The sequence below is a fragment of the Saccoglossus kowalevskii genome, chromosome 7 (assembly GCF_978046115.1).
Source record: "Saccoglossus kowalevskii chromosome 7, keSacKowa6.1, whole genome shotgun sequence".
NCBI lineage: Eukaryota > Metazoa > Hemichordata > Enteropneusta > Harrimaniidae > Saccoglossus > Saccoglossus kowalevskii.
Window position 1 is genome coordinate 19,090,655 of NC_140647.1, and position 26,883 is coordinate 19,117,537.

At 36.5% G+C, this 26,883-nt stretch overlaps 1 protein-coding gene and 1 non-coding gene across 9 annotated transcripts in view; one reads left to right on the forward strand and one right to left on the reverse strand.

The window, feature by feature from the left end:
- The window catches only part of LOC100376509 (uncharacterized), a 34,732-nt gene extending 15,955 nt beyond the window's left edge, over positions 1-18,777 (forward strand). For 4 of the 8 annotated variants that reach the window (XM_085501253.1, XM_085501254.1, XM_002732646.4 and 1 more), the window contains 5 exons: positions 3,383-3,600; positions 5,279-5,403; positions 6,077-6,225; positions 14,275-16,565; positions 17,312-18,777. In XM_085501253.1, the coding sequence (XP_085357379.1) occupies positions 3,383-3,600; positions 5,279-5,403; positions 6,077-6,225; positions 14,275-16,565; positions 17,312-17,320 (2,792 nt within the window). In that variant the 3' untranslated portion in view covers positions 17,321-18,777. Of the gene's footprint in view, positions 1-3,382; positions 3,601-4,764; positions 4,862-5,278; positions 5,404-5,879; positions 5,974-6,076; positions 6,226-14,274; positions 16,566-17,311 lie in introns of those variants that run through there. The other 4 variants (XM_085501256.1, XM_085501257.1, XM_078007527.2 and 1 more) reach the window with 3 other exon arrangements.
- A 2,992-nt stretch (positions 18,778-21,769) lies between these two features.
- Positions 21,770-21,858, reverse strand: Mir375 (microRNA mir-375). The gene has a single exon (NR_037560.1). It is a non-coding gene; the product is annotated as a microRNA mir-375 (primary transcript).
- Positions 21,859-26,883: the final 5,025 nt, after the last annotated feature.

Consider the following 26,883-nt stretch of genomic DNA (forward strand, 5'->3'; position numbering starts at 1 on the left):
TATGTGTTCATATGTAGGTCACATAGACACTGGTATGTAGGTTTCACACCATACTTAGATATGTGTTCATATGTGAGGTCATAAGGCACTGTTATGTAGGTTTCATGCCATACTTAGATATGTGTTCATATGTGAGGTCATAAATCACTGTTATGTAGGTTTCACACCATACTAAGTCATGTGTTCATATGTGAGGTCATAAGGCACTGGTATATAGGTTTCACACCATACTAAGTTATGTGTTCATATGTAGGTCACATAGACACTGGTATGTAGGTTTCACACCATACTTAGATATGTGTTCATATGTGAGGTCATAAGGCACTGTTATGTAGGTTTCATGCCATACTTAGATATGTGTTCATATGTGAGGTCATAAATCAATGTTATGTAGGTTTCACACCATACTAAGTTTTGTGTTCGTATGTGAGGTCACATATACATTGGTATGTAAGTTTCACACCATACTAAATCATGTGTTCTTATGTGAGGTCACATAGACACTGGTATATAGGTTTCACACCATACTAAGTCATGTGTTCATATGTGAGGTCACGTCAGAACTGGTATACAGGTTTCACACCATACTAAGTTGTGTGTTCATATGTGAGGTCATAAGGCACTGTTATGTAGGTTTCACTGCATACTAAGTCATGTGTTCATATGTGAGGTCACATAGACACTGGTATATAGGTTTCACACCATACTAAGTCATGTGTTCATATGTGAGGTCACATCAGAACTAGTATGTAGGTTTCACACCATACTAAGTTATGTGTTCATATGCGAGGTCATAAGGCACTGTTATGTAGGTTTCACCCCATATGTGAGGTCACATATGCACTGGTATATAGGTTTCACACCATACTAAGTTATGTGTTCATATGTAGGTCACATAGACACTGGTATGTAGGTTTCACACCATACTTAGATATGTGTTCATATGTGAGGTCATAAGGCACTGTTATGTAGGTTTCATGCCATACTTAGATATGTGTTCATATGTGAGGTCACACAGACATTGGTATGTAGGTTTCACACCATACTTAGATACGTGTTCATATGTGAGGTCACATAAGCGCTTTTACGTAGGTTTATGCACTGTTTCATTCAATTCTTGTAATAAGTCTTTTTATGAGGGTCACGCACAAGAGATGCATTTAGTGCTTCCTCTGTATCTGTTACATTTGAAAATCAGAAAAGGTTTATTGGTCTTATTTAGCAATGTTTGACACCAATGTGTTTATCAGCTGGACATTGTGGAGGCATATATTTTCACTGTGAAATGATAACAAGAATGCTAAGTGCTTTAGTCTTGTAATGACACTGTATATCACATTGGAATATCCCTCTGCTTGTAAGTGCTCATCGCAGTTATTCTAACCTTCATGCTCTTGGAATATACAAATACTTATGATTCCATTGTTATGCAAATGAATTACCGTAAACACATTAATTATTCACTAGGTTTTAATTTTGCTAATAAGTGTAATTTGCTATAAAATAAGAATAGATCTCATTGTTTTCCTGACAAATTCAGAAACTTAAAACTCAAAACATAAATTACGTGTAGTGAAATTAATCAAATTTATGCAAAAGTAGATGGTTTCAAGTTTGTCTGTCCTATTCATAAGATTCTGTTTCCTGATTTTTACTACTACACTTTGTTTTCGTACATAGATTTCATGCGTAATTAAGTATTCAAATCCATCTTGCATATTAATTTAATAATTTGCATAAAATAGTCTGCAAGTCATTCTTTTTTTCATTCTTTTTTACTTTTTAATACCTTTCATGCAAGAAAAAACATTTTTTTTCTCCAGATTTTCACAAAATCTAATCAAGACATAATTATGTCCGCTTTGTCAAAAATAAAAAAAGAAATTATTGACAAATTAAGTAAAAGTATTAAAAAATTGAATTCAGAGGGTCAACCAGATTTAATGGAAGGCAGACATAAAAATCTTTGACATTATAAAAGTAACAAGGCTACTTTTGTATGATTCTAAAATAAAAATTAATTGTGATCATTGTAAACAATGTTACATTTTGTTATGATTTCAAAATCAAAGGTCAATTGCTCAAAAAACACAATTATGTAAAAAATAGTGTACAATAAAAAGTTTCAGAATTCTGATGTACATTTCAATGGTTGTCAACTACCTTTACGATTGTACATTCCTGTTTTAGCAGTAAAACGACCACAACAAAAGCCTTAATTTGTTTACTTATACAGTACATTCCTCTCGTGCAATGCTTTCTTATGATAACAAAGTAAATCTTGATAATGTGTATCATGAATTATCTTTAACTTTCCAACTATTGAAAGAGTAACAAAGTACATGCGACTATTTACAACCAATATTAGTATATGTAAATTAGTCCATCTCTTATATGGATATATATGAATGCTCGTCATGTTGAAAACAGACAAAATTTTATAAGCTTTCATTTAGTAATCCCATAATGCATTGCTCTCCCATTGCATGCTAGATTTGATTCTTAACTGATATGCGCCTATAAATATAATAATGTTTTGTGTATGTTTCTATGTTGTTTTCTTGTGCCATGTACTGTACCCTGTGTTATGGTATGTACCAGCATTATGTTGCCATGTACTGTACTATGTTGTGTACCTGTATTATGTTATCATGTACTGTACCAAGTTATGTACCTCTATTATGTTGTCATGTACTCTACCCTGTGTTATGTACCTGTATTATGTTTTTACTGTAGCATGTTATGTACATGTTTTATGTTACCGGTATGTACTCTACCCTATGTTATGTTTTTACTATGCCATGTTATGTACCTGTTTTATGTTGTCATGTACTGTACCCTGTGTTATGTACCTATATTATGTTTTTAATGTACTATGTTATGTACCTGTTTTATGTTATCATGTACTGTACCCTGTCTTATGTACCTGTTTTATGTTGTCATGTACTATACTATGCTATGTACCTGTACTATGCTGTCATGTCCTGTACCTGTTGTGTACCTGTATTGTTCTCATGTACCCTAACATGTGTTATGTACCTGTATTATGTTGTCATGTATTTTAACATTTCTGTATCCTATTTATATGTGCAAGTTCATGTAAGTCCTGAAATTTTATTTTCTCTTATTAAATAATATTTTTTAACATAATTTAATAATTTAAAATATTTAATAACTTAAATAATTTAAAGTTAAATTGTCTAAAACAATGCATAATTGTGCAGCAATCCATAAATTACATATGGAATATTGTTTTAATATTTAATGGTGGTCAGATAATGGTTTTAACATTGTTACGATCATTATATTGTGTTAAAATTGGGGAATAACATTTGCATATATTTGCATATTGAACATCAAAAGAATTGTATTGTGTTTGTAGATACAACAAAAGCCATGCTACCTGCCAAGAAATTGTCCACCTCAAAGTTCAGCAAGTTTCAAGAAGAAGACAGCAAGCCTCATGCAGTGCCAGGCACTCGCAGGCTTGACACAACTAGATTTGCCAGTTTTGGCAAAAGTGAAGATGCACAGGACCAAGTTGAGGTTCCGTCATTTAGAAGAAATCTGCCAAAAGCTACTCCAAAGGAAAATGTCGAGGTGAGTTCAACCAAATATTTTTTCTCTTATTTTGTCATGTTCGTATGAAATGGGAGATGTGTTGTGTCATTTGTTGCGGGATGTTGTGACATTGCTTGGGTAGTGTCGTGCTGTTGCCGTGGTGTGACGTGACGTAACGTTGTTTGGGATGTGGCGTGCTGCTGCAGTGCTGTGATATTTGAGATGTGTCATGCAAGCTGGTTTACGTATTGATTTAATAGAAGTTTGTTTTTAAAGCCATCTATTACTTGTTTACCCCAAACATGATGGAACATAGAAGTTATAGTGCTTGCAGCTTAGCTGTTGCATTTACCTCTCTCCCTCCCTCCTTCTCTTATTGCTTCTCACTCTACCCCTCCTTCTTTCCCCCTCCATCTCCTCCTCTCTTTTTAACAAAGATACATGTATGAATAGTGTGACATGCTTCCATTGATAATTACCACCACCCCCCACCCTTCCATGATAATCTGCAACCCCCTTAACCATGTGGACTCACTAACACCTGTCTTTTAAATGACACGGTGTAAAATATTATAAATATATTATAAATATTGCAATATTACAAGCACTTTCTCTCATCATGTTATGAAAATAACACTTGAAGGTGACTGTGTTACTATGGTTGCCATTTAATTGCACTAGCAGCTGTGATCATAGAAAACTATAGTTATATTTCTTGGCATAAATTCATCACTTAAGTGATTAATTTCAAAATAGTAAATTTTGTCTATGAGGGGTGAAAATTTCTGCCGAAAAATGCAAAAAAAAAAATAATTGAAAAGAAATAAAATGTTACAGATGACCAATTTAAAAAAAAAAAAATTGAATACAATGAATGCCTCATAGGGTTATATATTTGCTTTGAATTCTAAGATGGTCGTAAAAAGTCACTTACTTTGTATCTCAAACTCATACTTATTTATTGACTGTCCAATGTTGACCTTTGACCTTGGCTGTCTGGCTCTCCTTTTTCCTGCCTTGCCCATTCTATGTTGTCAAATATGCTTGGAATGTTGTGGTTGATGACTCACACTGAGGGCTTCCTTCATCACTAACCCAGTGTGTGGGAAAAGAGGAAACACACGACCATATTTGGGTACAGATAATTTAAATACTATCATTGGAATAAACATATGATTAAACTACTTAACATATTCAGTGTCTATATAAATGTTAAAAATGAAAAAAACAATCAATTCTTTGTGAGGATCTAACTTTTGACGGTGTTACGCTAATTGCATTCAGTATGGTTATGTGTGAGGTAGGTGCTTGTTTGAATTGCTTAACAAACTAGACATTTTGAACTAAGTTCACCCACCTTTCTTTTGGTCCATTCAACCATGTGTGAACGGAAATCATTTTGTGGTATTCAGGGTAATCGTCCTGCTCGTCATCCGTAACTAGAGATAGAACTGGTTGGGTTAATTCATTATGCGAGACAATAATAATGCACAATAATTATAAAATTTCTTTGGTATTTTTAGTACATTATATTCACTGAGTAATTATTTCCACTGTAAAATAAAAATAAAAAAATCTGTAAAACCTGCATTTCTTTTAACTTTTTTAAATTTAATTGATCATTTTGTAAAGGTTTTGTGACATACGCGGGGGGAAATGTACGCTCTTTTTTAAATGTCTTCCATAAAAAATTTGTTTTGTTTATTTTTTTCACTAGCCGGTTCGAGGTGATAAATGTATGGCTTGTGGAAAGCGGGTTTATGAGATGGAAAAGATGGTCGCTGATAAGTTTTTGTTTCATAAAAGTTGTTTTCGATGTAAGGAATGCCGAACCGTTCTCAGGTAATAAATCCAATGGTTATAATTGATACCAACTTAAGAGTAATTCAAGTAGGCCTTCAAATACTCAGCAATGGTGGCACGGTGTATTTGTGTTTCTATTTTGGTCATATATTATTAAAATCTGCAAACAGTAAAATAATACGGCTGTTTGGTCCAAAATAAGTTTGTCAAATGGTAAATATTTGTGGGTAAACACAGGCAATGAAGACGCGAGTGAAGAGGGGGGGGGGCATGTTCAATACCTATAAAAACAATTGGTATTCTATAGTGAAAATGGATATCTACAGAAGATATATACAGTAATCTGAACAAATATGGCTGCCTGTAGAGAATGTATTAAATTTCAAGGATTTGTCAGAATTAAGCATCATAGATGGAATGTTTACAACAAGGATCTTCTTACAAGGATGTCCTGTATGTAGCTGCTATATTTAAAGGTCATTCCCCCCTGTCACATGATTATAATACTTGATTGCGATTGGTTGACAATGAAGTGCAGTGATGAATGTATTATTTATTTATTAGTTTGTCAGAATTGACTTGTGTAGTGGGTTGGGGAGTTCAGTCCATGTAAGTGTATACTATTGGGATGACTCACCCATTACTCATTGACCTGTCTGAATGGAGCATTGTATACTCACTACGTAGGTATATATATGCATTGATTTTGCAGACCTGGTAATTACACAGCCATTGAAGACAAGGTCTACTGTAAACCCCATTTTACTCAGCTTTTTAAACTGAAGGGCAACTATAGTGAAGGATTTGACTTAGAAAAGAAGAAAAGACCATCGATTCCCACAGACATGGCGGATCAACAAGGTAAAAAATAGCAGCAGCAACAGCGACAACGTTGTTTTTTTTTGTTTTTTTTTTTTTGCTAGTTTGTTATTCTTCATACTTCATAGGCTATGTTATTTATCATCAGCTGAATTGACTAGTCACCTTAATTGCCTTTTCAAATTTCTGTAATTTATACAATTTACAGGTTATAAGTTTAGTTTAAGGAACTTTTTTAAAGTATGGATCAGTAGCAGAAGATAAACAAGGTGTTAGTTGGCCGTTTTCCATGCAGAGTTCTCATATGTATGCATGGCTGAACTCTTGTGTTCATGCATTAGTACTCAAGGTATTGTTCCTTTATGACCTTTAAAGGCCTTAAGTATGCTGGCTATGTTGAGGTGTGGAAATAAGCCATCCAAGAATTTCTAGAGATATAGTGCACCACCAGTATTATCCTCGTACACTGCCATTGCCACTATCCATGAGCGTGCATTCCTAGAAACTATATTCTTTTTAAATCTGGTAAACTTTTCACATTGAAATTTCGAGTAGCGCAAAATCAACAATTTCAGCATGAACACATGTGCTTTATTGTTGACACATAACTTTTATAATGGGTGGCAGATGGTTGGAGTGGGATGATGATAATATATTGATTTTGTAGCTGGAAGGCAAGGTGTGGTATTGGCTAAATTAAACAGTTTGTTCGGTCTATAGTTGTTTAGTCTTGATGTATAATCTAGTAGGTTAGATTAGATTAGATAGACTTTATAAATTAGATGGCGGTAGAATATGTAGGGTTTTTCTAGGATTTAACAGGGTTTGCATTGCTACCTCATAGACCAATGAAATGCGATCATAACTTTATTTGTAGGTGTTCCCACATGTGTTAATTATGTACTCACTTGTGATTTGAAAAATGCTTTGATGTATTATCATTCAAAGTTGTGTATTTTTTAGTATGGAGGGACTAAGTTTGAGAGAGGGGCGAAAAGTAGTTCACAGCTGGGACTAATCTTGCACGGTATTTTAATTAGTAAAAATGCTTTGTTATTATGTAAGGAATTTGGTGTACAGTAAGTGTTTATCTGCTGTATATGTTTTCATGCTTATAGTTCCAGTGTAGTGTAAATTTACTAGCATAATATACAGTGAAACCAAAGAGAGAGTCAAAATAATGTTTTTATACGGATGCGTTTATAAACGGAGGTTAAGGCATTTTGTTTAGTCAGATTATACTCTAGATGACTCACCCATCATATACGTTTTTTAAATTAAATTTTGAAAGTTAAGATGAATCACTTTCAGTTTTTTTAACATTTTTTATAATTATAATTTTTATAATAGTTCAATATTTGATTTTCACCGTCCATTAATAATATCATCTATCACTGGTAATTTATCTACAACTTACTTTGAAACCTCTCTCAATCTTAAGTTTTTACTCTCCTCATATTTATTAGTTCATATCAATCATTATTTTCCTTGTCAGTCATTTTGAATTCAGTCACTTGTACTTGTGTGCTAACATCAGGTTATTTTTAATTCAGTGTTCAAAGCATTACTTAATTTTTTAGATTTTTCTTGATGTATATTTCAAGAATAACTTAGCAGATTTCAATGAAATTGATATTTCGGTATAACCTGCAGATCATTTAGTTTATTATTCCAAAGCGGCACATGCTATTTTTCTAATTTGCATAATAGCTAAGAACCTTGTGTGTTGCAGCTGCATTTTCTAAAAACCCTTTTAATCATGTTTGAGACTTTTGTGAGGTCATGACTCATTTGTAGATGTCAATTTAATTTTCTACATTTAATTTTATCCCTTTTGACTATCGATATTGCCAGAATGCTATATCGATATCTTAAGTATGGTGGGTAGGGTTGCTATACCGCTATCTCGGGTAGGGTTGCTATACCGCTATCTCGGGTAGGGTTGCTATACCGCTATCTCGGGTAGGGTTGCTATACCGCTATCTCGGGTAGGGTTGCTATATCACTATCTCGGGTAGGGTTGCTATATCGCTATCTCGGGTAGGGTTGCTATACCGCTATCTCGGGTAGGGTTGCTATACCGCTATCTTGGGTAGGGCTGCTATCTCGGGTATGGTGGGTTGGGTTGCTATACCGCTATCTCGGGTAGGGTTGCTATACCGCTATCTCGGGTAGGGTTGCTATCTCGGGTATGGTGGGTAGGGTTGCTATACCGCTATCTCCGGTAGGGTTGCTATACCGCTATCTCGGGTAGGGTTGCTATACCGCTATCTCGGGTAGGGTTGCTATATCGCTATCTCGGGTAGGGTTGCTATATTGCTATCTCGGATAGGGTTGCTATATCGCTATCTCGGGTAGGGTTGCTATACCGCTATCTCGGGTAGGGTTGCTATACCGCTATCTCGGGTAGGGTTGCTATACCGCTATCTTGGGTAGGGCTGCTATCTCAGGTATGGTGGGTAGAGTTGCTATACCGCTACCTCGAGTAGGGCTGCTATACCGCTACCTCGGGTAGGGCTGCTATACCGCTATCTCGGGTAAGGCTGCTATCTCGGGTATGGTGGGTAGGGTTGCTATACCAGCTATTATGGGTATTATTGGGTTGTTATAGCACCTATTATGGGTATTATTGGGTTGCTATACCACATATAATGGGTATTATTGGGTTGCTATACCACCTATTATGGGTATTACTTGGTTGCTATACCAGCTATTATGGGTATTATTGGGTTGCTATACCACCTATTATGCGTATTGGGTTGCTATACCACCTATTATGGGTATTATTGGGTTGTTATAGCACCTATTATGGATATTATTAGGTTGTTATAGCACCTATTATGGGTATTATTGGGTTGCTATACCACCTATTGTGGGTATTATTGGGTTGCTATAGCACCTATTATGCGTATTATTGGGTTGCTATACCACCTATTATGGGTATTATTGGGTTGCTATACCACCTATTATGCATATTATTGGGTTGCTATACCACCTATTATGCGTATTATTGGGTTGCTATACCACCTATTATGCGTATTATTGGGTTGCTATACCACCTATTATGGGTATTATTGGGTTGCTATAGCACCTATTATGGGTATTATTGGGTTGCTATACCACCTATTATGGTTATTATTGGGTTGCTATACCACCTATTATGGGTATTATTGGGTTGCTATACCACCTATTATGCGTATTATTGGGTTGCTATACCACCAATTATGCGTATTATTGGGTTGCTATAGCACCTATTATGTGTATTATTGAGTTGCTATACCACCTATTATGGGTATTATTGGGTTGCTATACCACCTATTATGGGTATTATTGGGTTGCTATACCACCTATTATGGGTATTATTGGGTTGCTATACCACCTATTATGGGTATTATTGGGTTGCTATACCACCTATTATGGGTATTATTGGGTTGCTATACCACCTATTATGCGTATTATTGGGTTGCTATACCACCTATTATGGGTATTATTGGGTTGTTATACAACCTATTATGTGTATTATTGGGTTGCTATAGCACCTATTATGCGTATTATTGGGTTGCTATACCACCTATTATGGGTATTGGTTGCTATACCACCTATTATGCATATTATTGGGTTGCTATACCACCTATTATGGGTATTATTGGGTTGCTATACCAGCTATTATGGGTATTATTGGGTTGCTATACCACCTATTATGGGTATTACTTGGTTGCTATACCACCTATTATGGATATTATTGGGTTGCTATACCACCTATTATGGATATTATTGGGTTTCTATAGCACCTATTATGGGTATTATTGGGTTGTTATAGTATCTATTATGGGTTGCTATACCACCTATTATGCGTATTATTGGGTTGTTATACAACCTTTTATTAGTATTGCTATTGTGACTAGCATTGGTTTTGCCTGGGTATACCAATCATCTCAGGTTTTGAAAGTCAAATTCATGTAGCAACAGTAAATGTGTAGTACTGTTTGTTACACTGGTATTGTGCAGGAATGGAATTCGCTTGGTTTAGTTATTTTGATAATTAGATTAAATAACAATGACAGGATAACAGATTTAGGACAGTGAATATTTGTTTATTTGAAAAAGATGCAATCTAAACCCATTTACCTATTCTTGCTTAAATACATAAATACAATGACTCCTTAGACTATGTATGCGTTCTCTGTTTTAGGGCAGTTGTCTTTGTGTATTCAAACTAAGCAATATCACTATGTAAATCTGTTATCACTTTTCAATTTTTCGAGTGAATTTTCAATTATTTAGTTACTTTTCTACATTATCGCTGGATCTATTCTTCATCTGCATTGTGTCTGTATGACAGCGCCCTCACAATACATGACTACTGTATTTGTATGGATTGTGACAGCGCCCTCACAATACATGACTACTGTATTTGTATGGATTGTTAAGTGACTGTGACAGCGCCCTCACAATACATGACTACTGTATTTGTATGGATTGTGACAGCGCCCTCACTTCACATGACTACTGTATTTGTATGGATTGTGACAGCGCCCTCACTTCACATGACTACTGTATTTGTATGGATTGTGACAGCGCCCTCACAATACATGACTACTGTATTTGTATGGATTGTGACAGCGCCCTCACAATACATGACTACTGTATTTGTATGGATTCATTTGTGACAGTGCCCAAACTTCATATGATCACTAAATTTGTATGGACTACTTCCCCGGAAGTCAAAGATACGTTTTGCATGCGCGCATACAGTTTTGGTGTGTAACGTGAACTTGCATGTGTGATATTGTGCTTTTGGGTGTACCAATTGACAGGCATATTTCTGCACCCCAATCTTCCGGGAAAGTGGTCTATGGATTATTTAGTGACAGCACCCTCACTTCACATGACTAATGTTTTTGTGTGGATTCATTTGAGACAGTGCCCTCACTTCACATGACTACTGTATTTGTATGGGTTCTTTTGTGACAGTGCCCTCACTTCACATGATTACTGTATTTGTATGGGTTGTTAAGTGACCATGACCGTGCCCTCACTTCACATGACTACTGTATTTGTATGGGTTCTTAAGTGACAGTGCCCTCACTTCACATGACTACTGTATTTGTATGGGTTCTTTTGTGACAGTGCCCTCACTTCACATGACTACTGTATTTGTATGGGTTCTTTTGTGACAGTGCCCTCACTTCACATGACTACTGTATTTGTATGGGTTGTTAAGTGACAGTGCCCTCACTTCACATGACTACTGTATTTGTATGGGTTCTTTTGTGACAGTGCCCTCACTTCACATGACTACTGTATTTGTATGGGTTCTTTTGTGACAGTGCCCTCACTTCACATGACTACTGTATTTGTATGGGTTAAGTGACCATGACCGTGCCCTCACTTCACATGACTACTGTATTTGTATGGGTTCTTTTGTGACAGTGCCCTCACTTCTCATGACTACTGTATTTGTATGGGTTCTTTTGTGACAGTGCCCTCACTTCACATGACTACTGTATTTGTATGGATTCTTCTGTGACCGTGCCCTCACTTCTCACGACTACTGTTTTTGTGTGGATTCTTTTGTGACAGTGCCCTCACTTCACATGACTACTGTATTTGTATGGGTTCTTTTGTGACAGTGCCCTCACTTCACATGACTACTGTATTTGTATGGGTTGTTAAGTGACCATGACCGTGCCCTCACTTCACATGACTACTGTATTTGTATGGGTTCTTTTGTGACAGTGCCCTCACTTCTCATGACTACTGTATTTGTATGGGTTCTTTTGTGACAGTGCCCTCACTTCTCACGACTACTGTTTTTGTGTGGATTCTTTTGTGACAGTGCCCTCACTTCACATGACTACTGTATATGTATGGGTTCTTTTGTGACAGTGCCCTCACTTCACATGACTACTGTATTTGTATGGGTTCTTTTGTGACAGTGCCCTCACTTCTCACGACTACTGTTTTTGTGTGGATTCATTAGAGACAGTGCCCTCACTTCACATGACAACTGTATTTGTATGGGTTCTTTTGTGACAGTGCCCTCACTTCACATGACTACTGTATTTGTATGGGTTCTTTTGTGACAGTGCCCTCACTTCACATGACTACTGTATTTGTATGGGTTCTTTTGTGACCGTGCCCTCACTTCACATGACTACTGTATTTGTATGGGTTCTTCTGTGACCGTGCCCTCACTTCTCACGACTACTGTTTTTGTGTGGATTCATTAGAGACAGTGCCCTCACTTCACATGACAACTGTATTTGTATGGGTTCTTTTGTGACAGTGCCCTCACTTCACATGACTACTGTATTTGTATGGGTTCTTTTGTGACAGTGCCCTCACTTCACATGACTACTGTATTTGTATGGGTTCTTTTGTGACCGTGCCCTCACTTCACATGACTACTGTATTTGTATGGGTTCTTCTGTGACCGTGCCCTCACTTCTCACGACTACTGTTTTTGTGTGGATTCATTAGAGACAGTGCCCTCACTTCACATGACAACTGTATTTGTATGGATTCTTCTGTGACCGTGCCCTCACTTCTCACGACTACTGTTTTTGTGTGGATTCATTAGAGACAGTGCCCTCACTTCACATGACAACTGTATTTGTATGGATTCTTCTGTGACCGTGCCCTCACTTCTCACGACTACTGTTTTTGTGTGGATTCATTAGACAGTGCCCTCACTTCACATGACAACTGTATTTGTATGAATTCTTCAGTGACAGCAACCTCACATTGTAGGAAATCCACGAAGTATGCACAAAGATTGGTGACGGGTTTATTGCTCTGTATGTCGCTTCTATCATCTCAGTAAAGTAAAAGTATCTGTAGTATTCATATTTTCACCATTGGGGTAAGAAATGTGTTCAATAAAAGTAAATAAATAATTGTTATAAATTTCCTTCCTGTTTGTCTTGTCTGTATGATTTCTACTGATGTTGTCTTTCTTTCCTGACCACACACGCAATACGGTAATGTGAGTATTATGGTGACCATAGTAGTGTTGATTTCTTTGCTTGCTCATGGTTATTTTGTGTGTACATATTTTGTCTGCTATATTGTTGTAGTTTGCACTTAGATGACTTCTGAAATGACATGTATAAGCTTGACTCATCATTTTCCGTTTTCTCTCCATGCATCATCAATCAAATAATGAAATTAGTGAATGTTCATTTCATGCAATTTCATTTCATGTGATGGTCACTTTGCTGCTACTAGCAAGGGTGGATAATATGGGGGCAAGCAAGTAGGGAGACATGCGATAAGATCACAAGACAGACAAGAAGTCATGAGAGAGATTTGTTCAAGCGTTGAAAATGAAAATTATCTTTAATGGAATGGAATCTGCAAACTTGAAATGGAAAACTTAGCCAGTTTAAATTGCAGTCTAAATCTGGATCACAGCTTGCAGAAGACAAACAGAAGACAAAAATAACTTGGCACTTCCGGTTTTAGGAAATTTCATTTATTGAAATCATTTAATTTTTGCCCCTATCCATTTTCATGGCATGACAGAATTGGTGGGAACGACATTTTATATTCGTCACTGACTCACTGTCCTACAGACCTCTGTGAAATGATAATTTGACGATGTGGACGAAATCTCATTATTCAAACTAAATGAATCATTCACTATATGGCATTTTACTGTGATCTTCATCGTACATCATCCAGAACGTTGCACACCCCAGTATTTATTCCTCTTGGGTAAACTGCAATGATCATGACACGATTTATTCCAAGGTTACATTTACTTTGAGGTTTTTTCGAAATCACTTGTCAGTTTATTAATGCTTTGCAAGTTTATCCATGTCATGGCCATTTTGTGTATGATATTTTCATGACTTGTAGTTAGTGTGTCCTTGCATCATCAGCTCCTTTCTTTTAACCTTGAATGTCACAGAAACACTCGCAACTAATGTACAGTCATTTTTCTCCTCTTTTCAAGGCTGGTTTGTGAGTACATTGTTAGGCACTGTAGTTGACCGCCCTCTAGTGTTCATGTATGCTTCAATGTTGTTTATCAGAATTTTATGTTGACAACAATATTCATTTCAATTTTTATTTCTCTATCGTCAGGTTCAGCCAATGGAGAGGAAGAACAAGAACAGTTGGTACCAGACTTGACGCAAGACGAATACGAGAAAGAAGATCCGGATTCTTTGTATGTTGGCATAAAGTCCATTAAAGGGAAATTTGAAACTGCAGGTAGTTTTGATGAACTAAAGGAACCATGTGTCACAATAGAACCAGAAATTATGTCTCGTGAACCGGAGGTTGTTGAAAATGAGCCAGAAGTACGTGTAGATCTAGCTCGAGAAGAAAGCGCTAAAGAAGAGCCCAGAGAACTGTATGGTGGTATGAAGTCGATACGTGGGATGTTCGAAAGTGGTGAGGTTAAGAAAACAAAAAAGGTTGATAACGTGAAGGTTGAGAATCTGGCCGATAGCTGGCAGGAAGCAGAGGTACAGGTTGTGGAAAATGAGCCTGAAGTTAGAGATGATGTAGTGAGGGCTAGTGATAGACCAGAGGATACCGAGGTGCTGACATTTGCTGGATTGAAATCAATAAAGGATAGATTTGAAAAGAAGGAGGAGCGTTCAAACGTGCCACCCAAGGTGATTGACATCTATAGTGGACAGGAACCAAGGCATGACACAGACAGCAGTGATGAGGCAGAGATGGAGGAGGAAGAAGAGAAAAACAAGGAAGCAGAGATCTTAGCATCTTTGAATGCTAAGTCGATGAAACAGAGATGGGAAAGGGGTGATGTCAGTCGTGTTGAGGTGAAAAAGACGGCTACTGTGAGCTTGCCTGCCAAACTGGATGACTATGAAGTAAATGCAGATGCTGGAATGGTTGAGAACAACCCGATACGGCGTGATGATGTGGTCAGGGAGTCGGATACTAGTAAACAAATTTTTTCCACGAATACAAAAAAACTGCGCAGCATGTGGGAAACTGGCAACATAAGCAACCCAAAGCAGCCAATCAAAAAACAATTAGATATAGATATTAGATCATTGCGGGAACAGGAAGATGCAGGTGCACATGTTGTGGAAAATGAGCCTGAAATTAGAACTGATGTTGTCAGGGAAGAGGAAGAAAAGATTGTCTTTTCAAGTGCTAGGTTGCTAAGAGACAGGTGGGAGAAGGGAGATGTGGTGAAAGCAACTAAGATACACAAACAAGTTATTGATATTCCCGTGAGGGAAGATACTGATGCTGATGACAGTGTGGTGGAAAACAATCCTGTGCAAAGAGATGATGTTGTAAGATCTACTGATGTCATGGAGGAAGGTGTCCTCACGACGTTTGCGAGTTCTCTACGCAATAAATGGGAGAAAGGTGAGTTTGAAAATGTTTCCGTAATAAAGAAAGAAAAGATTGAAATTCCGCGTCATGCCTTTGAAGACGTACTTGAAGAGGGCGTCGTTGAGGGTGGTCAAACAACCGAAAATGAGCCTGAGCTGCGCTTGGATTTAGCCCGGGAATCTGATGGGCGTGACAAAGTGGTACTTTCCGCCAGTGCTAAGTCATTGAAACAAAAATGGGAAACAGGAGATCTTGCACATGCTGAATTTAAATCTGAAAAGGTTGAAACATCCCCTAAATCGCTGGATGAGCGTGAGGAATATGTTGTGAGTGATGATGATGAAGATGAACGTCCAAGGGAGACGCCCGAGCCAGTACACCTGTCTGTTAGTGCCAAAGCATTGAAAAATAAATGGGAAACTGATGATGTTACGCATGCTGAAGAAAGACATAGTAAAATACATCTGGAAACAAAATTAATAGGAGAAGATTATGAAGATGATTCAGATGACGTTACTCCTAACGATGATGATGAGCAGAATAACAAACAGCCTCAAAGTCCTGAAGAGGAAAGATATTTGTATAAACAAGACAGCCAAACTGAAAATCAAGAGGACTACAGCTACCAAGGCAGCCCAGATGGATATCGCCATGACGATAGCCCGGATGGATATCACCACGACAGTAGCCCGGATGGATATCACCATGACGATAGCCCGGATGTTTATCACCATGACAGTTCAGATGGATTTCTGCTTGTGGACAGCCAGGATGGGTATAAAGCAGAATATGTTGCTGAGGAGGAGACAAATGAACAAGATGATGGGAGACATAATCACAAAGCTGACACTCAAAATGGATTTAATGGTTTTAATAATGAATTCTACAAATCTTCACCTGAGTCACCAAGGGATGATACAGTTTACTATGACAATGTTAAGGATATGAAATTTTCTGCTAATATCTATGAAGAAAAACAAGATACTGAAGGAAACTTGGTTGATGATGATGATGATGACAGCGATAGTGGCATAGTCAAGACAGCTAATCTACTGGTAAGTGTTTTTGAATCGATAATTTGGAATAATTGGCCTCTTTCATTGGGGAGGGATGGTTGTGGGGGTACATGAAAACTAAATTTCTACAAATGTGGGGCAATAATTTCCAAGTGAAAGTACCGGTAATACACTTTCTGTGTCTGTGATAGTGAAAAAGCCATTGACCACCAAAGCCTACTTTGTTCACCCTTCGAACATTTTTCAAAATTAGTAATTTATAAGATATGTAGACATTGTGAAATTTGGTCAAAAATTTAAAAATATGGAAAATTCATGGAAAAATGCATCAAAATTAGAATTGTGATGTTTATGCAGGGTTTGTATGTTCTTTTATAAAATAAAATACTGCAGTTTTAAATAATTGTTAATCATTGATACTGCCCAGCAATTGATGGATGGTGTTTTCAGTTAATTGTTAAATACAAATTTTTTAAAACCACAATTTGTGTTGTGAAAACACAGCTCTGGAATAACATGTGATCATTTCATTTCGGATTCTGAGATCAGGCAGCCATTACTCAGTTTAAAACAGTTGAACAAAGTTTAATACAGTACTGTATTCCTGTATCCATGGTAACATGCGAGGCAGACAAAGTTCATGTTATAAAAGGAACATAATTGAGTACTTAATCAGGTTTATTCTCATTGGACGTTTTCTTATATCGCATGCACAATATTTCAACTAATTTATCATGAGTGTAATTTATTATTAATTTATTTGTCATTTCCTTTGTATCTTACAGGATTTCTGATTTAAATCTTGAAAGTTTCACTGGTCTCTGGATCCCAAAATGGATGTCATCACATACCTGTGTATATTTCTTGGATTGACGTCCGTGCCTTAAACATTGGCTACAGTACAATTAAATCACCATATCTAAGAACTGATTAGTATTACAAAATTGAATAAATATGATGTGCCATTTATTAGAGGGCCACAATGTACTTGAAGAAAATGGTTTGAACTTTAAATGGTGATTGGGCCCCATGGAACAAAATATTATTTTCTGTGTAGTTTAGTTCAACTCGAATTATACGTGTTTATATGTAGTCTCAGTCCATATTTACAAAAAGTGTTTTTATATAGTCAGCACTTGAATGCCCATATTTTTTTCTAGATTAATTTTCTGGAGTTAACAAACCGAAAGTTTGAAATCTTGAGAGTATTTGCATATTTTGCGGCCAAATGTATTTAAATATATAACGTGACTTGGGTCATCAACCTGTATGGCCATGAGACAGAGAACGCTGTATGCAATCTATTTATTTGTCTAGTATTTCGTGTCGTACAATGTCGTCAGTTTAATTATGTAGCAAGCAAAGTCATTTCTATATGTTCTATAAGTTTATCACTCAAATGCAAAACTCGAATGCAATGTCGGCCATTATTAGTGTACGTGCCTGACATTATGTTCTGTGTTCATGTCTCACTGTGATGCACTCAAATTTATTTTTGAATAACTGTTGCACATTTTAGTTTTGTTGTAAATAACTTTGCCAAGAAAAGTTGAATGTGCTGATTTAAAACAGGATATATGTAGTTATAGATTATATATTTATGCAGAAGTTATTGACCTTGGACTTGTATTTAAAAGAAGCATATAAAGCCTTACATTTTTCTCTTTTCAAAGAAAACTTAATTGCAACAAACAGACTTTTATATCTGTCGTTCTATTCCCCTGCCTTTGGAGCTTTCATACAGTTTTCAAAAATTCACTTTAAAAAAAAAAAAAAATTTGTATATTAAATTTACTGGGATACCCCAAAATCTTAACTATGCAAATTATATTTACTCCATGCATAAAGAATTAGGGGGGAAAAAATACATGGAGATTATATCATGGAAACTTTTTTTTTTTACGATAGAATACCCAGTGAAGATTATTTTTATCGACAGCTTAGATATATAACTTTGCATCCTGTTGCGACTTGTAAAGCTATAAAGCTTGTAATGTATTTTTGTAGCTGCTAAATATTGGATTCTTGTTAATGGTGTTGATATCATTCGCATATTTCTTATCAATTATGCAGCGTATCGATGCTCTACTCGATGTGCTAATAGCTTTTCTTAATATACTGAATGCCTGGAAAAGTGCAAAAAAAAAAAAAGAAATTTGTTGTTAGTTGCTCGATGTCTGCTAATTGAATGATCGGTTATTCTGTGCTATGTTTTGTACAATTAAAATAAATATAGCATTTATCTGCCTTATGTTTTTTGCGTTTTGTACTTTTGCTGGATGTGTCTACTCGTTTGCATGAAAAATCATGGGGTTTGTCGTTTAACATTACGAGACACAGGGGGAGGGGGGGGGGGTGCTCTTTTCCAACTGAATCTTTTTTCAGAAGTACCTTGCATCATTGCAGTTAGAGTCCTTTGCACTTGTACCCAACTGTTAAAAAACTGACCTTTCAATAATCGTTGCAATTTATTGGATAAAAAAAAAAATCAATAGAATTTACAGATCAATCACTATCGTATTTGAGGGACAAAATACACACTCTAATCAGTAAGTTTAAGTGTGTGTTTAAATGATAAGGCAAAGGTTTGAATGACACACAAGATAAAAACAAAATGCTAACAGTTCTTAAAATTCTCGGATAAAAATAATAGTATCGTAGTCAACTAGAGAGGGCGCAACACAAGTAAAAGAAATAAAAACGTAAAGACTAGCATTGCACTAAATTTATACAGACTACTAGTGAACCAAGATTTTGGTAAAACGTATTAAAAACATTCAAAATTACCACACTGAAAACAGGGTAAACTATTGAGATAATTAGATAACCAAAATGTAGTATTGATGATATCCTCGGGGGCGGAGCTACGTCACGGACGTTCTACGTTGCTAAGACGCGCACCACTGTACCACGTATTTCTACGGGCTTTGTGCGCGCATGCGCGCTGCTGTGAAACGCCAAGGAGCCGGTGAAAACTCGAGAAATCCTGAACAACCAAATTCATATATGTTACACACGTAGGGCTCATCTTATTACACTTTCAGGGGACTCTCAACAACCATCGCAAAGTACCGTTTTCTGCGAGTTTTTGGTCTTTGTTTTCACCGCGAGGGTTGCCAGGCGGTAGAAAATGCCCGGATGTCCGCCCCCGAGGATAACTGCAACATTGGCTGGTTCCCGCCTCAAGTGTCATGGCGTACCAAGCCACAAGAGGCCGGTAACTAGTAACGGTTCCGGCATTCTGATTGGTACACCACTTTCTCGTTGCTTGTTCCATTTCCCTTAGTTACCTGACGTCAGCGCTTACGCTCGTGGCCGTTCAGGGGTTTCCTTTTGCTTTCGAAAGTTGGGCGAATAAAAAGAATTGTTTCTTTTGTTATAAATTTGCACAGAACATATCAAATCTGTAAATCTAAGCAGGCAGTATGTATGTATGAGCATGGCTTTATTGTAGCATTACAGACACGTTTACGCAAAACGGAACTTGGAATGTTTTCAAACTACGTCACCCAGTCACGTGCCTTCCGGCCGGAAAACCGGCCCAAATGGAACAATATGGCGATTACTAGTTACCTGCGTCCTACCTGCCATTCGCAAAGGACGCCGGGAACCAGCGAAAACTGCAACACTGCAACGGCTTTATTCTAAAGTTTACCAGGAACTGCTGGAATTTTTATTCCACTCCTAAACATTGAAAATGTTGAATAATTTCTAATTTTAAAGTAGAAAGAAGCAACTCTAAATAATTACATTGATTTATATCCCTCTTGTCCCAATTATAAATTCATTGTTCAAACATCTCGCACTCAGGGTAAATATTTATTCAACATTTAGTTTTAATATGTACGAGCCCTTTCGGTTGCCTTCAAGTTGTTTGGCGGATGTTACTGCGCCCTCGGCGGTACATTCATTTTTAGGACTGGTCTGTCGGTGAGGCTTACTGTCTTTTTGATAGATGTAATAAGTTGCGTTGGTAGAAACGTGGACCTCTATAGTATAAAGGATTAGGAATTGATTAATGTGCAAATGACGTTGAGGGCGTAGGACTAACGATAGAGCGTGTCTCCGATATCTTCATTTCCAAATACTTGTAGCTAGCATTTTACAACATTTTGTGAAGAACTCTTGCCCCTCGATAATTTAGAGTTACATTTTGGCATTTTTGAAATGAGCTGTTTTTCCGTCAGAAATAATCGTGAGATAAAAAAACAAAATTTTATGTTGATTTTCAAGTTGTATTTGTTAGCCTGAAAAAAGAAGCCATACGATGTACCCCTTTCCTTTTACATTTGTAAAATCATCCTATGGAAGTCACTCCGTTCCCTTCCGATGGTCATATCATTTTCTCAAACCCGCAATGCGCAGACAGGCTGTCTTCTAATTTACATTACTGAGTCAGTTTTTGACGGATTGACAGGTGAGTCAGCCCCGGAATCGGACCCACACCTTCTAAAGTAGATCCCCGGTACGTAACCGCTTCAGTAGTTTTATGCTATCACCCTTAATTCGTTGTATGGTTCCATCATGTATCTCTATACCTGGTACTTGGTTCCCGGCAACCCTTGCGCATACAAAAAATAGCCCACGTAACTTTTTTCGGTCTAAATCTCATCTTAAGGTCTCCTTAATACCATTGTATTGAATAATAATCATTGTATTAATACTTACTATGTATGGAATGTCTATTTGGCATTTGTTTGTTTGTTACATAAAACCGGGTATTCCTATTGGCATTATTTGCAGCTGGTAAGTAGATGCAATCAAAATTAAGACTATAAATAAAAATATAATATACGAAAACGTTGTGTTTAAAAAACTGAACGACGCAAATGTATTTACGTTTCGAATTAAAAGTACGTACCATTATTCCACAGCACATGCGCAGTGTGTATTTTTTTTATTTCATCAAATGAACTCTATTGTGTCTGCTGCTGAAAGAATATCTGACCATAGTTTGGTAGCGGTGTTATTGGAAATTAGTATAAAACATCAAACTTGAGAAAATGTATTTTACAAACACAAAAAATGTTAGATGGCGCAAACCGGTCACCGTATAGAAGAGGTATATGAATAACAACAACAACAGCGAGTAGAGATATACTTCATATATGGTTATGATAATAAATGTCTACAGTTAAACGATTATGTATGTATGCAAAATGATACTTATTCAATATCAATTTCCCTAGTTGCACAATAATGTAGTGCTCTGACAATGTCCATCACCGATTGGTGTAGATGTAATCGTGTTATTAAGTCGCGCGAGCCGAACGAACAAAGCGTTTACGCTATAAGCCATGATCGTGGGGCCCGGACAATCCAACAACACCGGAAGCTGTGACGAAGTCTGGAACCGAATAAATATGCTCCAATGACCGTTGACTCGCTGCAGAGTCTAGCTATAAAACCACACTCTGTGTATCATAGATCCGAGTCAGACACACAATATGGTTTTTTACCACTCCATAAAAAAAACATAATCATAATATGCACATGTATATATGGTAATAGAGTATGTTCCGCACAGATGGTCATTGTGAAACGATATTTTTTTATTTTGCTCAAATGTTTCACTGTTTGTCACGGCAGCGCATGCAAAGTCATTTTGTAACCAGGTCCCGTGTAAGTAAGTGCCAACATTACATTATTTTATGAGAACCATGATGCATTTCACCACGGATACGACGCAAATTAGATTTGTACATAACCAACTGAAATAAAAACATTTCGTGTAAACTTAAACTACTAATGGGTGTGATACGGACTCACCTGGTGGTGCCAGCAAAGTATAGTTGTCAGTGGCAACGCCTTGTATCGCGTGCATGTTGCAGTACGGTCGCATCTGTTAATGTCGACTTAGCAACCACGTCCGTAGATCGTGTAGTAAATAATGCATGTCATTTTGATGTCATGAAATATATCAGGAAATTAAAGTCACGTGTTTTAGTCTTTTAATGTTAATGAATCAATTTCCTCAATCTGTATAGCAAAATCTGCTTCTTTTTAACTCAGGATATCCACCGGAACTGTTTTCTTTATTCTTTGACCTCGCCTGTTCTCACGGTGGTAACTTTATTATGCGTCACGTTTAAATAATATCGTAATCAAAGATTTGTTCAAACGTTTACGTATTCTGCTGATGTGGTAGGCGCAATCATTTTCTTGGTTCACCACAATTTGGAATATATTTTTAGGTCTGGACATCAACACGCCTGCTGTCAAATGAATTTTTAATATTGTTATAAATTAAATATGAATATGACTATGTATGAACACAACATTTTGAGTACGGCGATACATACTGATTGTTATTTCTTTTCTCCAGTTAAATTATACTGTTGTCCTCTTTGCTGTTAAATCTAAGTGTTTCTGTGTTATAAATTGCAAGACTGTAGTGCACTTCAGGGTGATACTTAAGCCCTATACAACTGGTCCAGGAGTATTGGGGGTTGACCATTAGAAACTAAAGGATGGCCTAACTGAAAAAATGTACAGGAACAATCATACAAACAAAAATCAGTGTGGATCAATAACAGAAAGACACAATTCTGCACTGCTAAATCAGAAAAACAAAAAGCAAAATATTTATTAAGTAGTGTGCTAAGTAGTGTTGTAAACCCTCTGTTTATCACGCCAGCGCCATTAATATGCATTATTTCCCGTATATTTATTTCACCCCACGTTCGTTCACTTAGTTGTATGCTTATTTTCTTACTGTGTGAACTATATTTTTCTCAATCGCCCAGAGTTTATAGTGATTCATCCTTAATTTTTTATTTTTTTCAATGTTCGATGGTTGACTTGTTTCAATTTCATTCCTCTTTTAATGACGGATGACTATTCAAACCGAGGTGTCAAACTCGTCACTTATAGAACACATAATGGTCGTGCACGCATGAAGACGACATGAAAATCCATTGAAAACGAACACCTCCTCACTCGATGATATGTATACAGGACTAAGTTTTCTCTAGAATCGATGAAGAAGTGTCTCCATTGCAAACTGTCCACGTGTACTGGTAAATCGTACAGCTTCTTACCTAAACGTAGACAACGGTTATTACTACCATGACCAAAGTGTCGAGTGGGGTGACGAGTGTTTTTGTTGTTGTTGACTTTTTAATATACTTTGTATATTATTTGTAGCGACAACACCCGATATTCTGTATTTTCAGATTGGCCGAGTCTGTGTTGCTAGTCACTCTAGATCTTTTGACTAAGCTAAACAAGTGATCGACAAGGGAGTGCAACGAGTGGTCCGTCATATATGAGATAGGTGTGCTATGTACATCCGGGTCATTTTGTCAGCAAAATATGTTGCCATGCAGATATACGCATGCAGCAATCACAAAGTAAAATGCGCAAAAACGTCAAAACCGGCATTATAATCAGAATCAAATGATATAACATTATGCACTAAGTCTTTATGAACGTATACTATATGACGGAAAATAACCCCCAATCTGTAACCGGGGAATACTGTAGGAGCTCATTTACTGTCTATTATTTTTTTTACCTCTGTGCTACTATGTAGTCGTCTTAATTATGGTAATGTTTCTGTCCAAAATTTGGTTATTTTAATAATATATTTAATGACATAACAATGACTTAGAAAAGTACAGCAGCAAGGCCTCTTTTCCAAAAAAAATAAATTATTTAAATTGAAAAGTTAAAAGTTAAAGGAAAGTAAAATGATTAGAGATCTTTCAGTTTGTACTTATACCTGCTATTTATCTGTCTATTTACTACAATGAACCAAAATTGGGCAAATAATGCTGTCAAAAAGGAAAGTAGTGTTTATATTAAAGCATTATCAACCCAGCATTGCGCTATACCAGAGACTGTGTTCTGGTAATGTGATGATTTTGTTAATACGAGAGAGGTACTTGATCTAAGTTGCTTTTACTCTTTTCTGCGCGGTATTCACCAGAAATTGTATATTTATATAGTAACTAGTCTGACGGTTTCATTTCAGCAACTCATTTTAATAAAATCCTCCACTTCATGTTTTTTTTTACCAGTTGGTGTTCTAATTCGTCTTTTTTGTTTTGTCTGGCGATGACAATAACTTTGTTTACATCATCTGATTCCGATAATTGATTCGCCTGGCTCCATTTCTAGGCAGATACCGGAAATAGACTACGCGTTTCTGTTTTTATTATTTGTATATTTCTGTGATCACATTTTGTTTAACATACATAACATAGTACATGTTCTGATTACTCTGTATGTCACTGTAATTTGACTTTGCATGTATCTTTAGTAAATAATAATAATAATTCTTACACATGTTTGAATAAATAAATGAATGAATGAATGAATACAGTTTACTGTTTTTTGTTTGTTTTTTCAATATAGCAATACGTCACAAAGCTACGAGGCATAAAATCATTTGTGCGTTCTCGTAAAATACAGATGGTGTTATATTTCCATATTTTGGTTAATGTTTGTATTTCAATCGGTTATATGTTTACATACATTGGATGCCGAACATTGTCATCTTGTCATTCTATAATCTACCCTAACAATAACGTACATGTCTTGGTTTTCACATTGGGTGGCGTTTTTGAGTTAGTAGGTTAGGGGCTTCGAGTGTCAACAGAATCTCTCAAGTTCAGGTACGGTTTAGGCTTAGTTTATACGTGTTTAATACTAAACTGAAGTAACACAATTTTTATACTTGATGTGTTTATTGACCTATATCGTTGTTTACACCAACTATCGCGTGAACCTCATCTTAACCGAGCTACCCCAAAAACTACAAACACAATTGGAACTATTTCGGGATAATTTATTTCGCTTAAAATGTGCTACTGTAATGGTTTGTTTTCACAAAAATATTTTATTTGTTCGTTTTAGATTTTTTTCTGATAATTTCTTGTATTGATATCAGAAATGAGGAAATTAAGAACAATACTACCCTACAGTAGCACATTTTAAGCGAATCCAATTATCCCGAAATAGTTCCAGTTGTGTTCGTGACATTTTAAATTCAGGATATATGGAGAAATCGGATAAGACAAAATGAAGTTAAGGTACCAATTCTAATGGTAGGTCATAAACTAACAAAACGATGACAATGTTTTGAAAACCAGTGTTTGAGGACAGTGATATATCTGAAATACAAACAACCTCAATATGTAAAAATAAGACCATTAATTGATACGCCTTTTAGCTTTATGACAATATATTACTCAAATATGGCACCATCTATATCCCATCCATTTCTGTCAGTAGTTTTAATTCTTTGTAAAAAGTCTTACTATAAATTATATTGGCATCGGAAAATAAAACACGTATACCAAAAAATAGTCCGGGCAGACGTGATAGCTATGTTACTAGTAATTCGCCCACCCACCCGTGCACTCAGGCACTCACACGACACACTCCCTCTTATCACTTATTGTAACCCCGTAACGTTGCGACGTTCACGATCAAACTGTTAGAAAGGATATGTAACAATGTTGTAATGACAAAATGTATTAAAATGAATATTCTCCTCTATATGTCAGAATTAAAACAGTTCATTATTTGTCGTATGCATGTTATGCATGTGTACGTATACAGCGGTTTTATAAATTAAAATATAGGACACACCCAGTCATTGTGTTAAACATCTCGTTATTATCAACATCGATGGACATTTAAAAAGAATCCATGCCATAACTGAAGTCAGATATTAGAACATAGAGGTACAAATTACCTCCATGATCAGAACAAGTTACTTACCTCTGTGCCATCACTGAATGGCATCGCTTGACCCGTGCGTCTGAACTGAGCTAACTACCGGCTTGTTCGGTCCACGTAAATGCGGAGAAATTTCTCCCTGCAAAAATGTTTTATGACGAGTGGATACAGCGGCAGGTGACGTCGCCATGGCTCCGAAATTAAAGTATATATATATGGACAATCAAATAGAGATTATAATAGTGTTATGGGAATTTCCTGATCAAAATACATTTCCTCCCGCACTGTTTAATTCTATTGTACAATAATAAATTGATTGGAAGTAACTTTCAATGGATTCATATACTGTCACCTGCAGTCTTGTGTCTACACGGACTCGTCCGTCCACCCATAGTTTTAAATGGAAATGCAAGGAAATTAATTATTATTATTTTTTTATAAAATGTCATCCGTAATGATTGGAAACGTGAAAGAACTGTCAATTAGGAAGAGTCTCCGTCTCGGCTGTGGGTTTTCACAGCATTGCTATTTAATATCATGATGGCGTCCTCCATTGCTATACCCTATACATTGCTTGCATCAATTAATAGTTAAGTATCCAAACCAGAATGGGCTCATGTGGTCATTTTCTAAATAAAACTAGCTCTGAATATATTATATAGACTAGCTG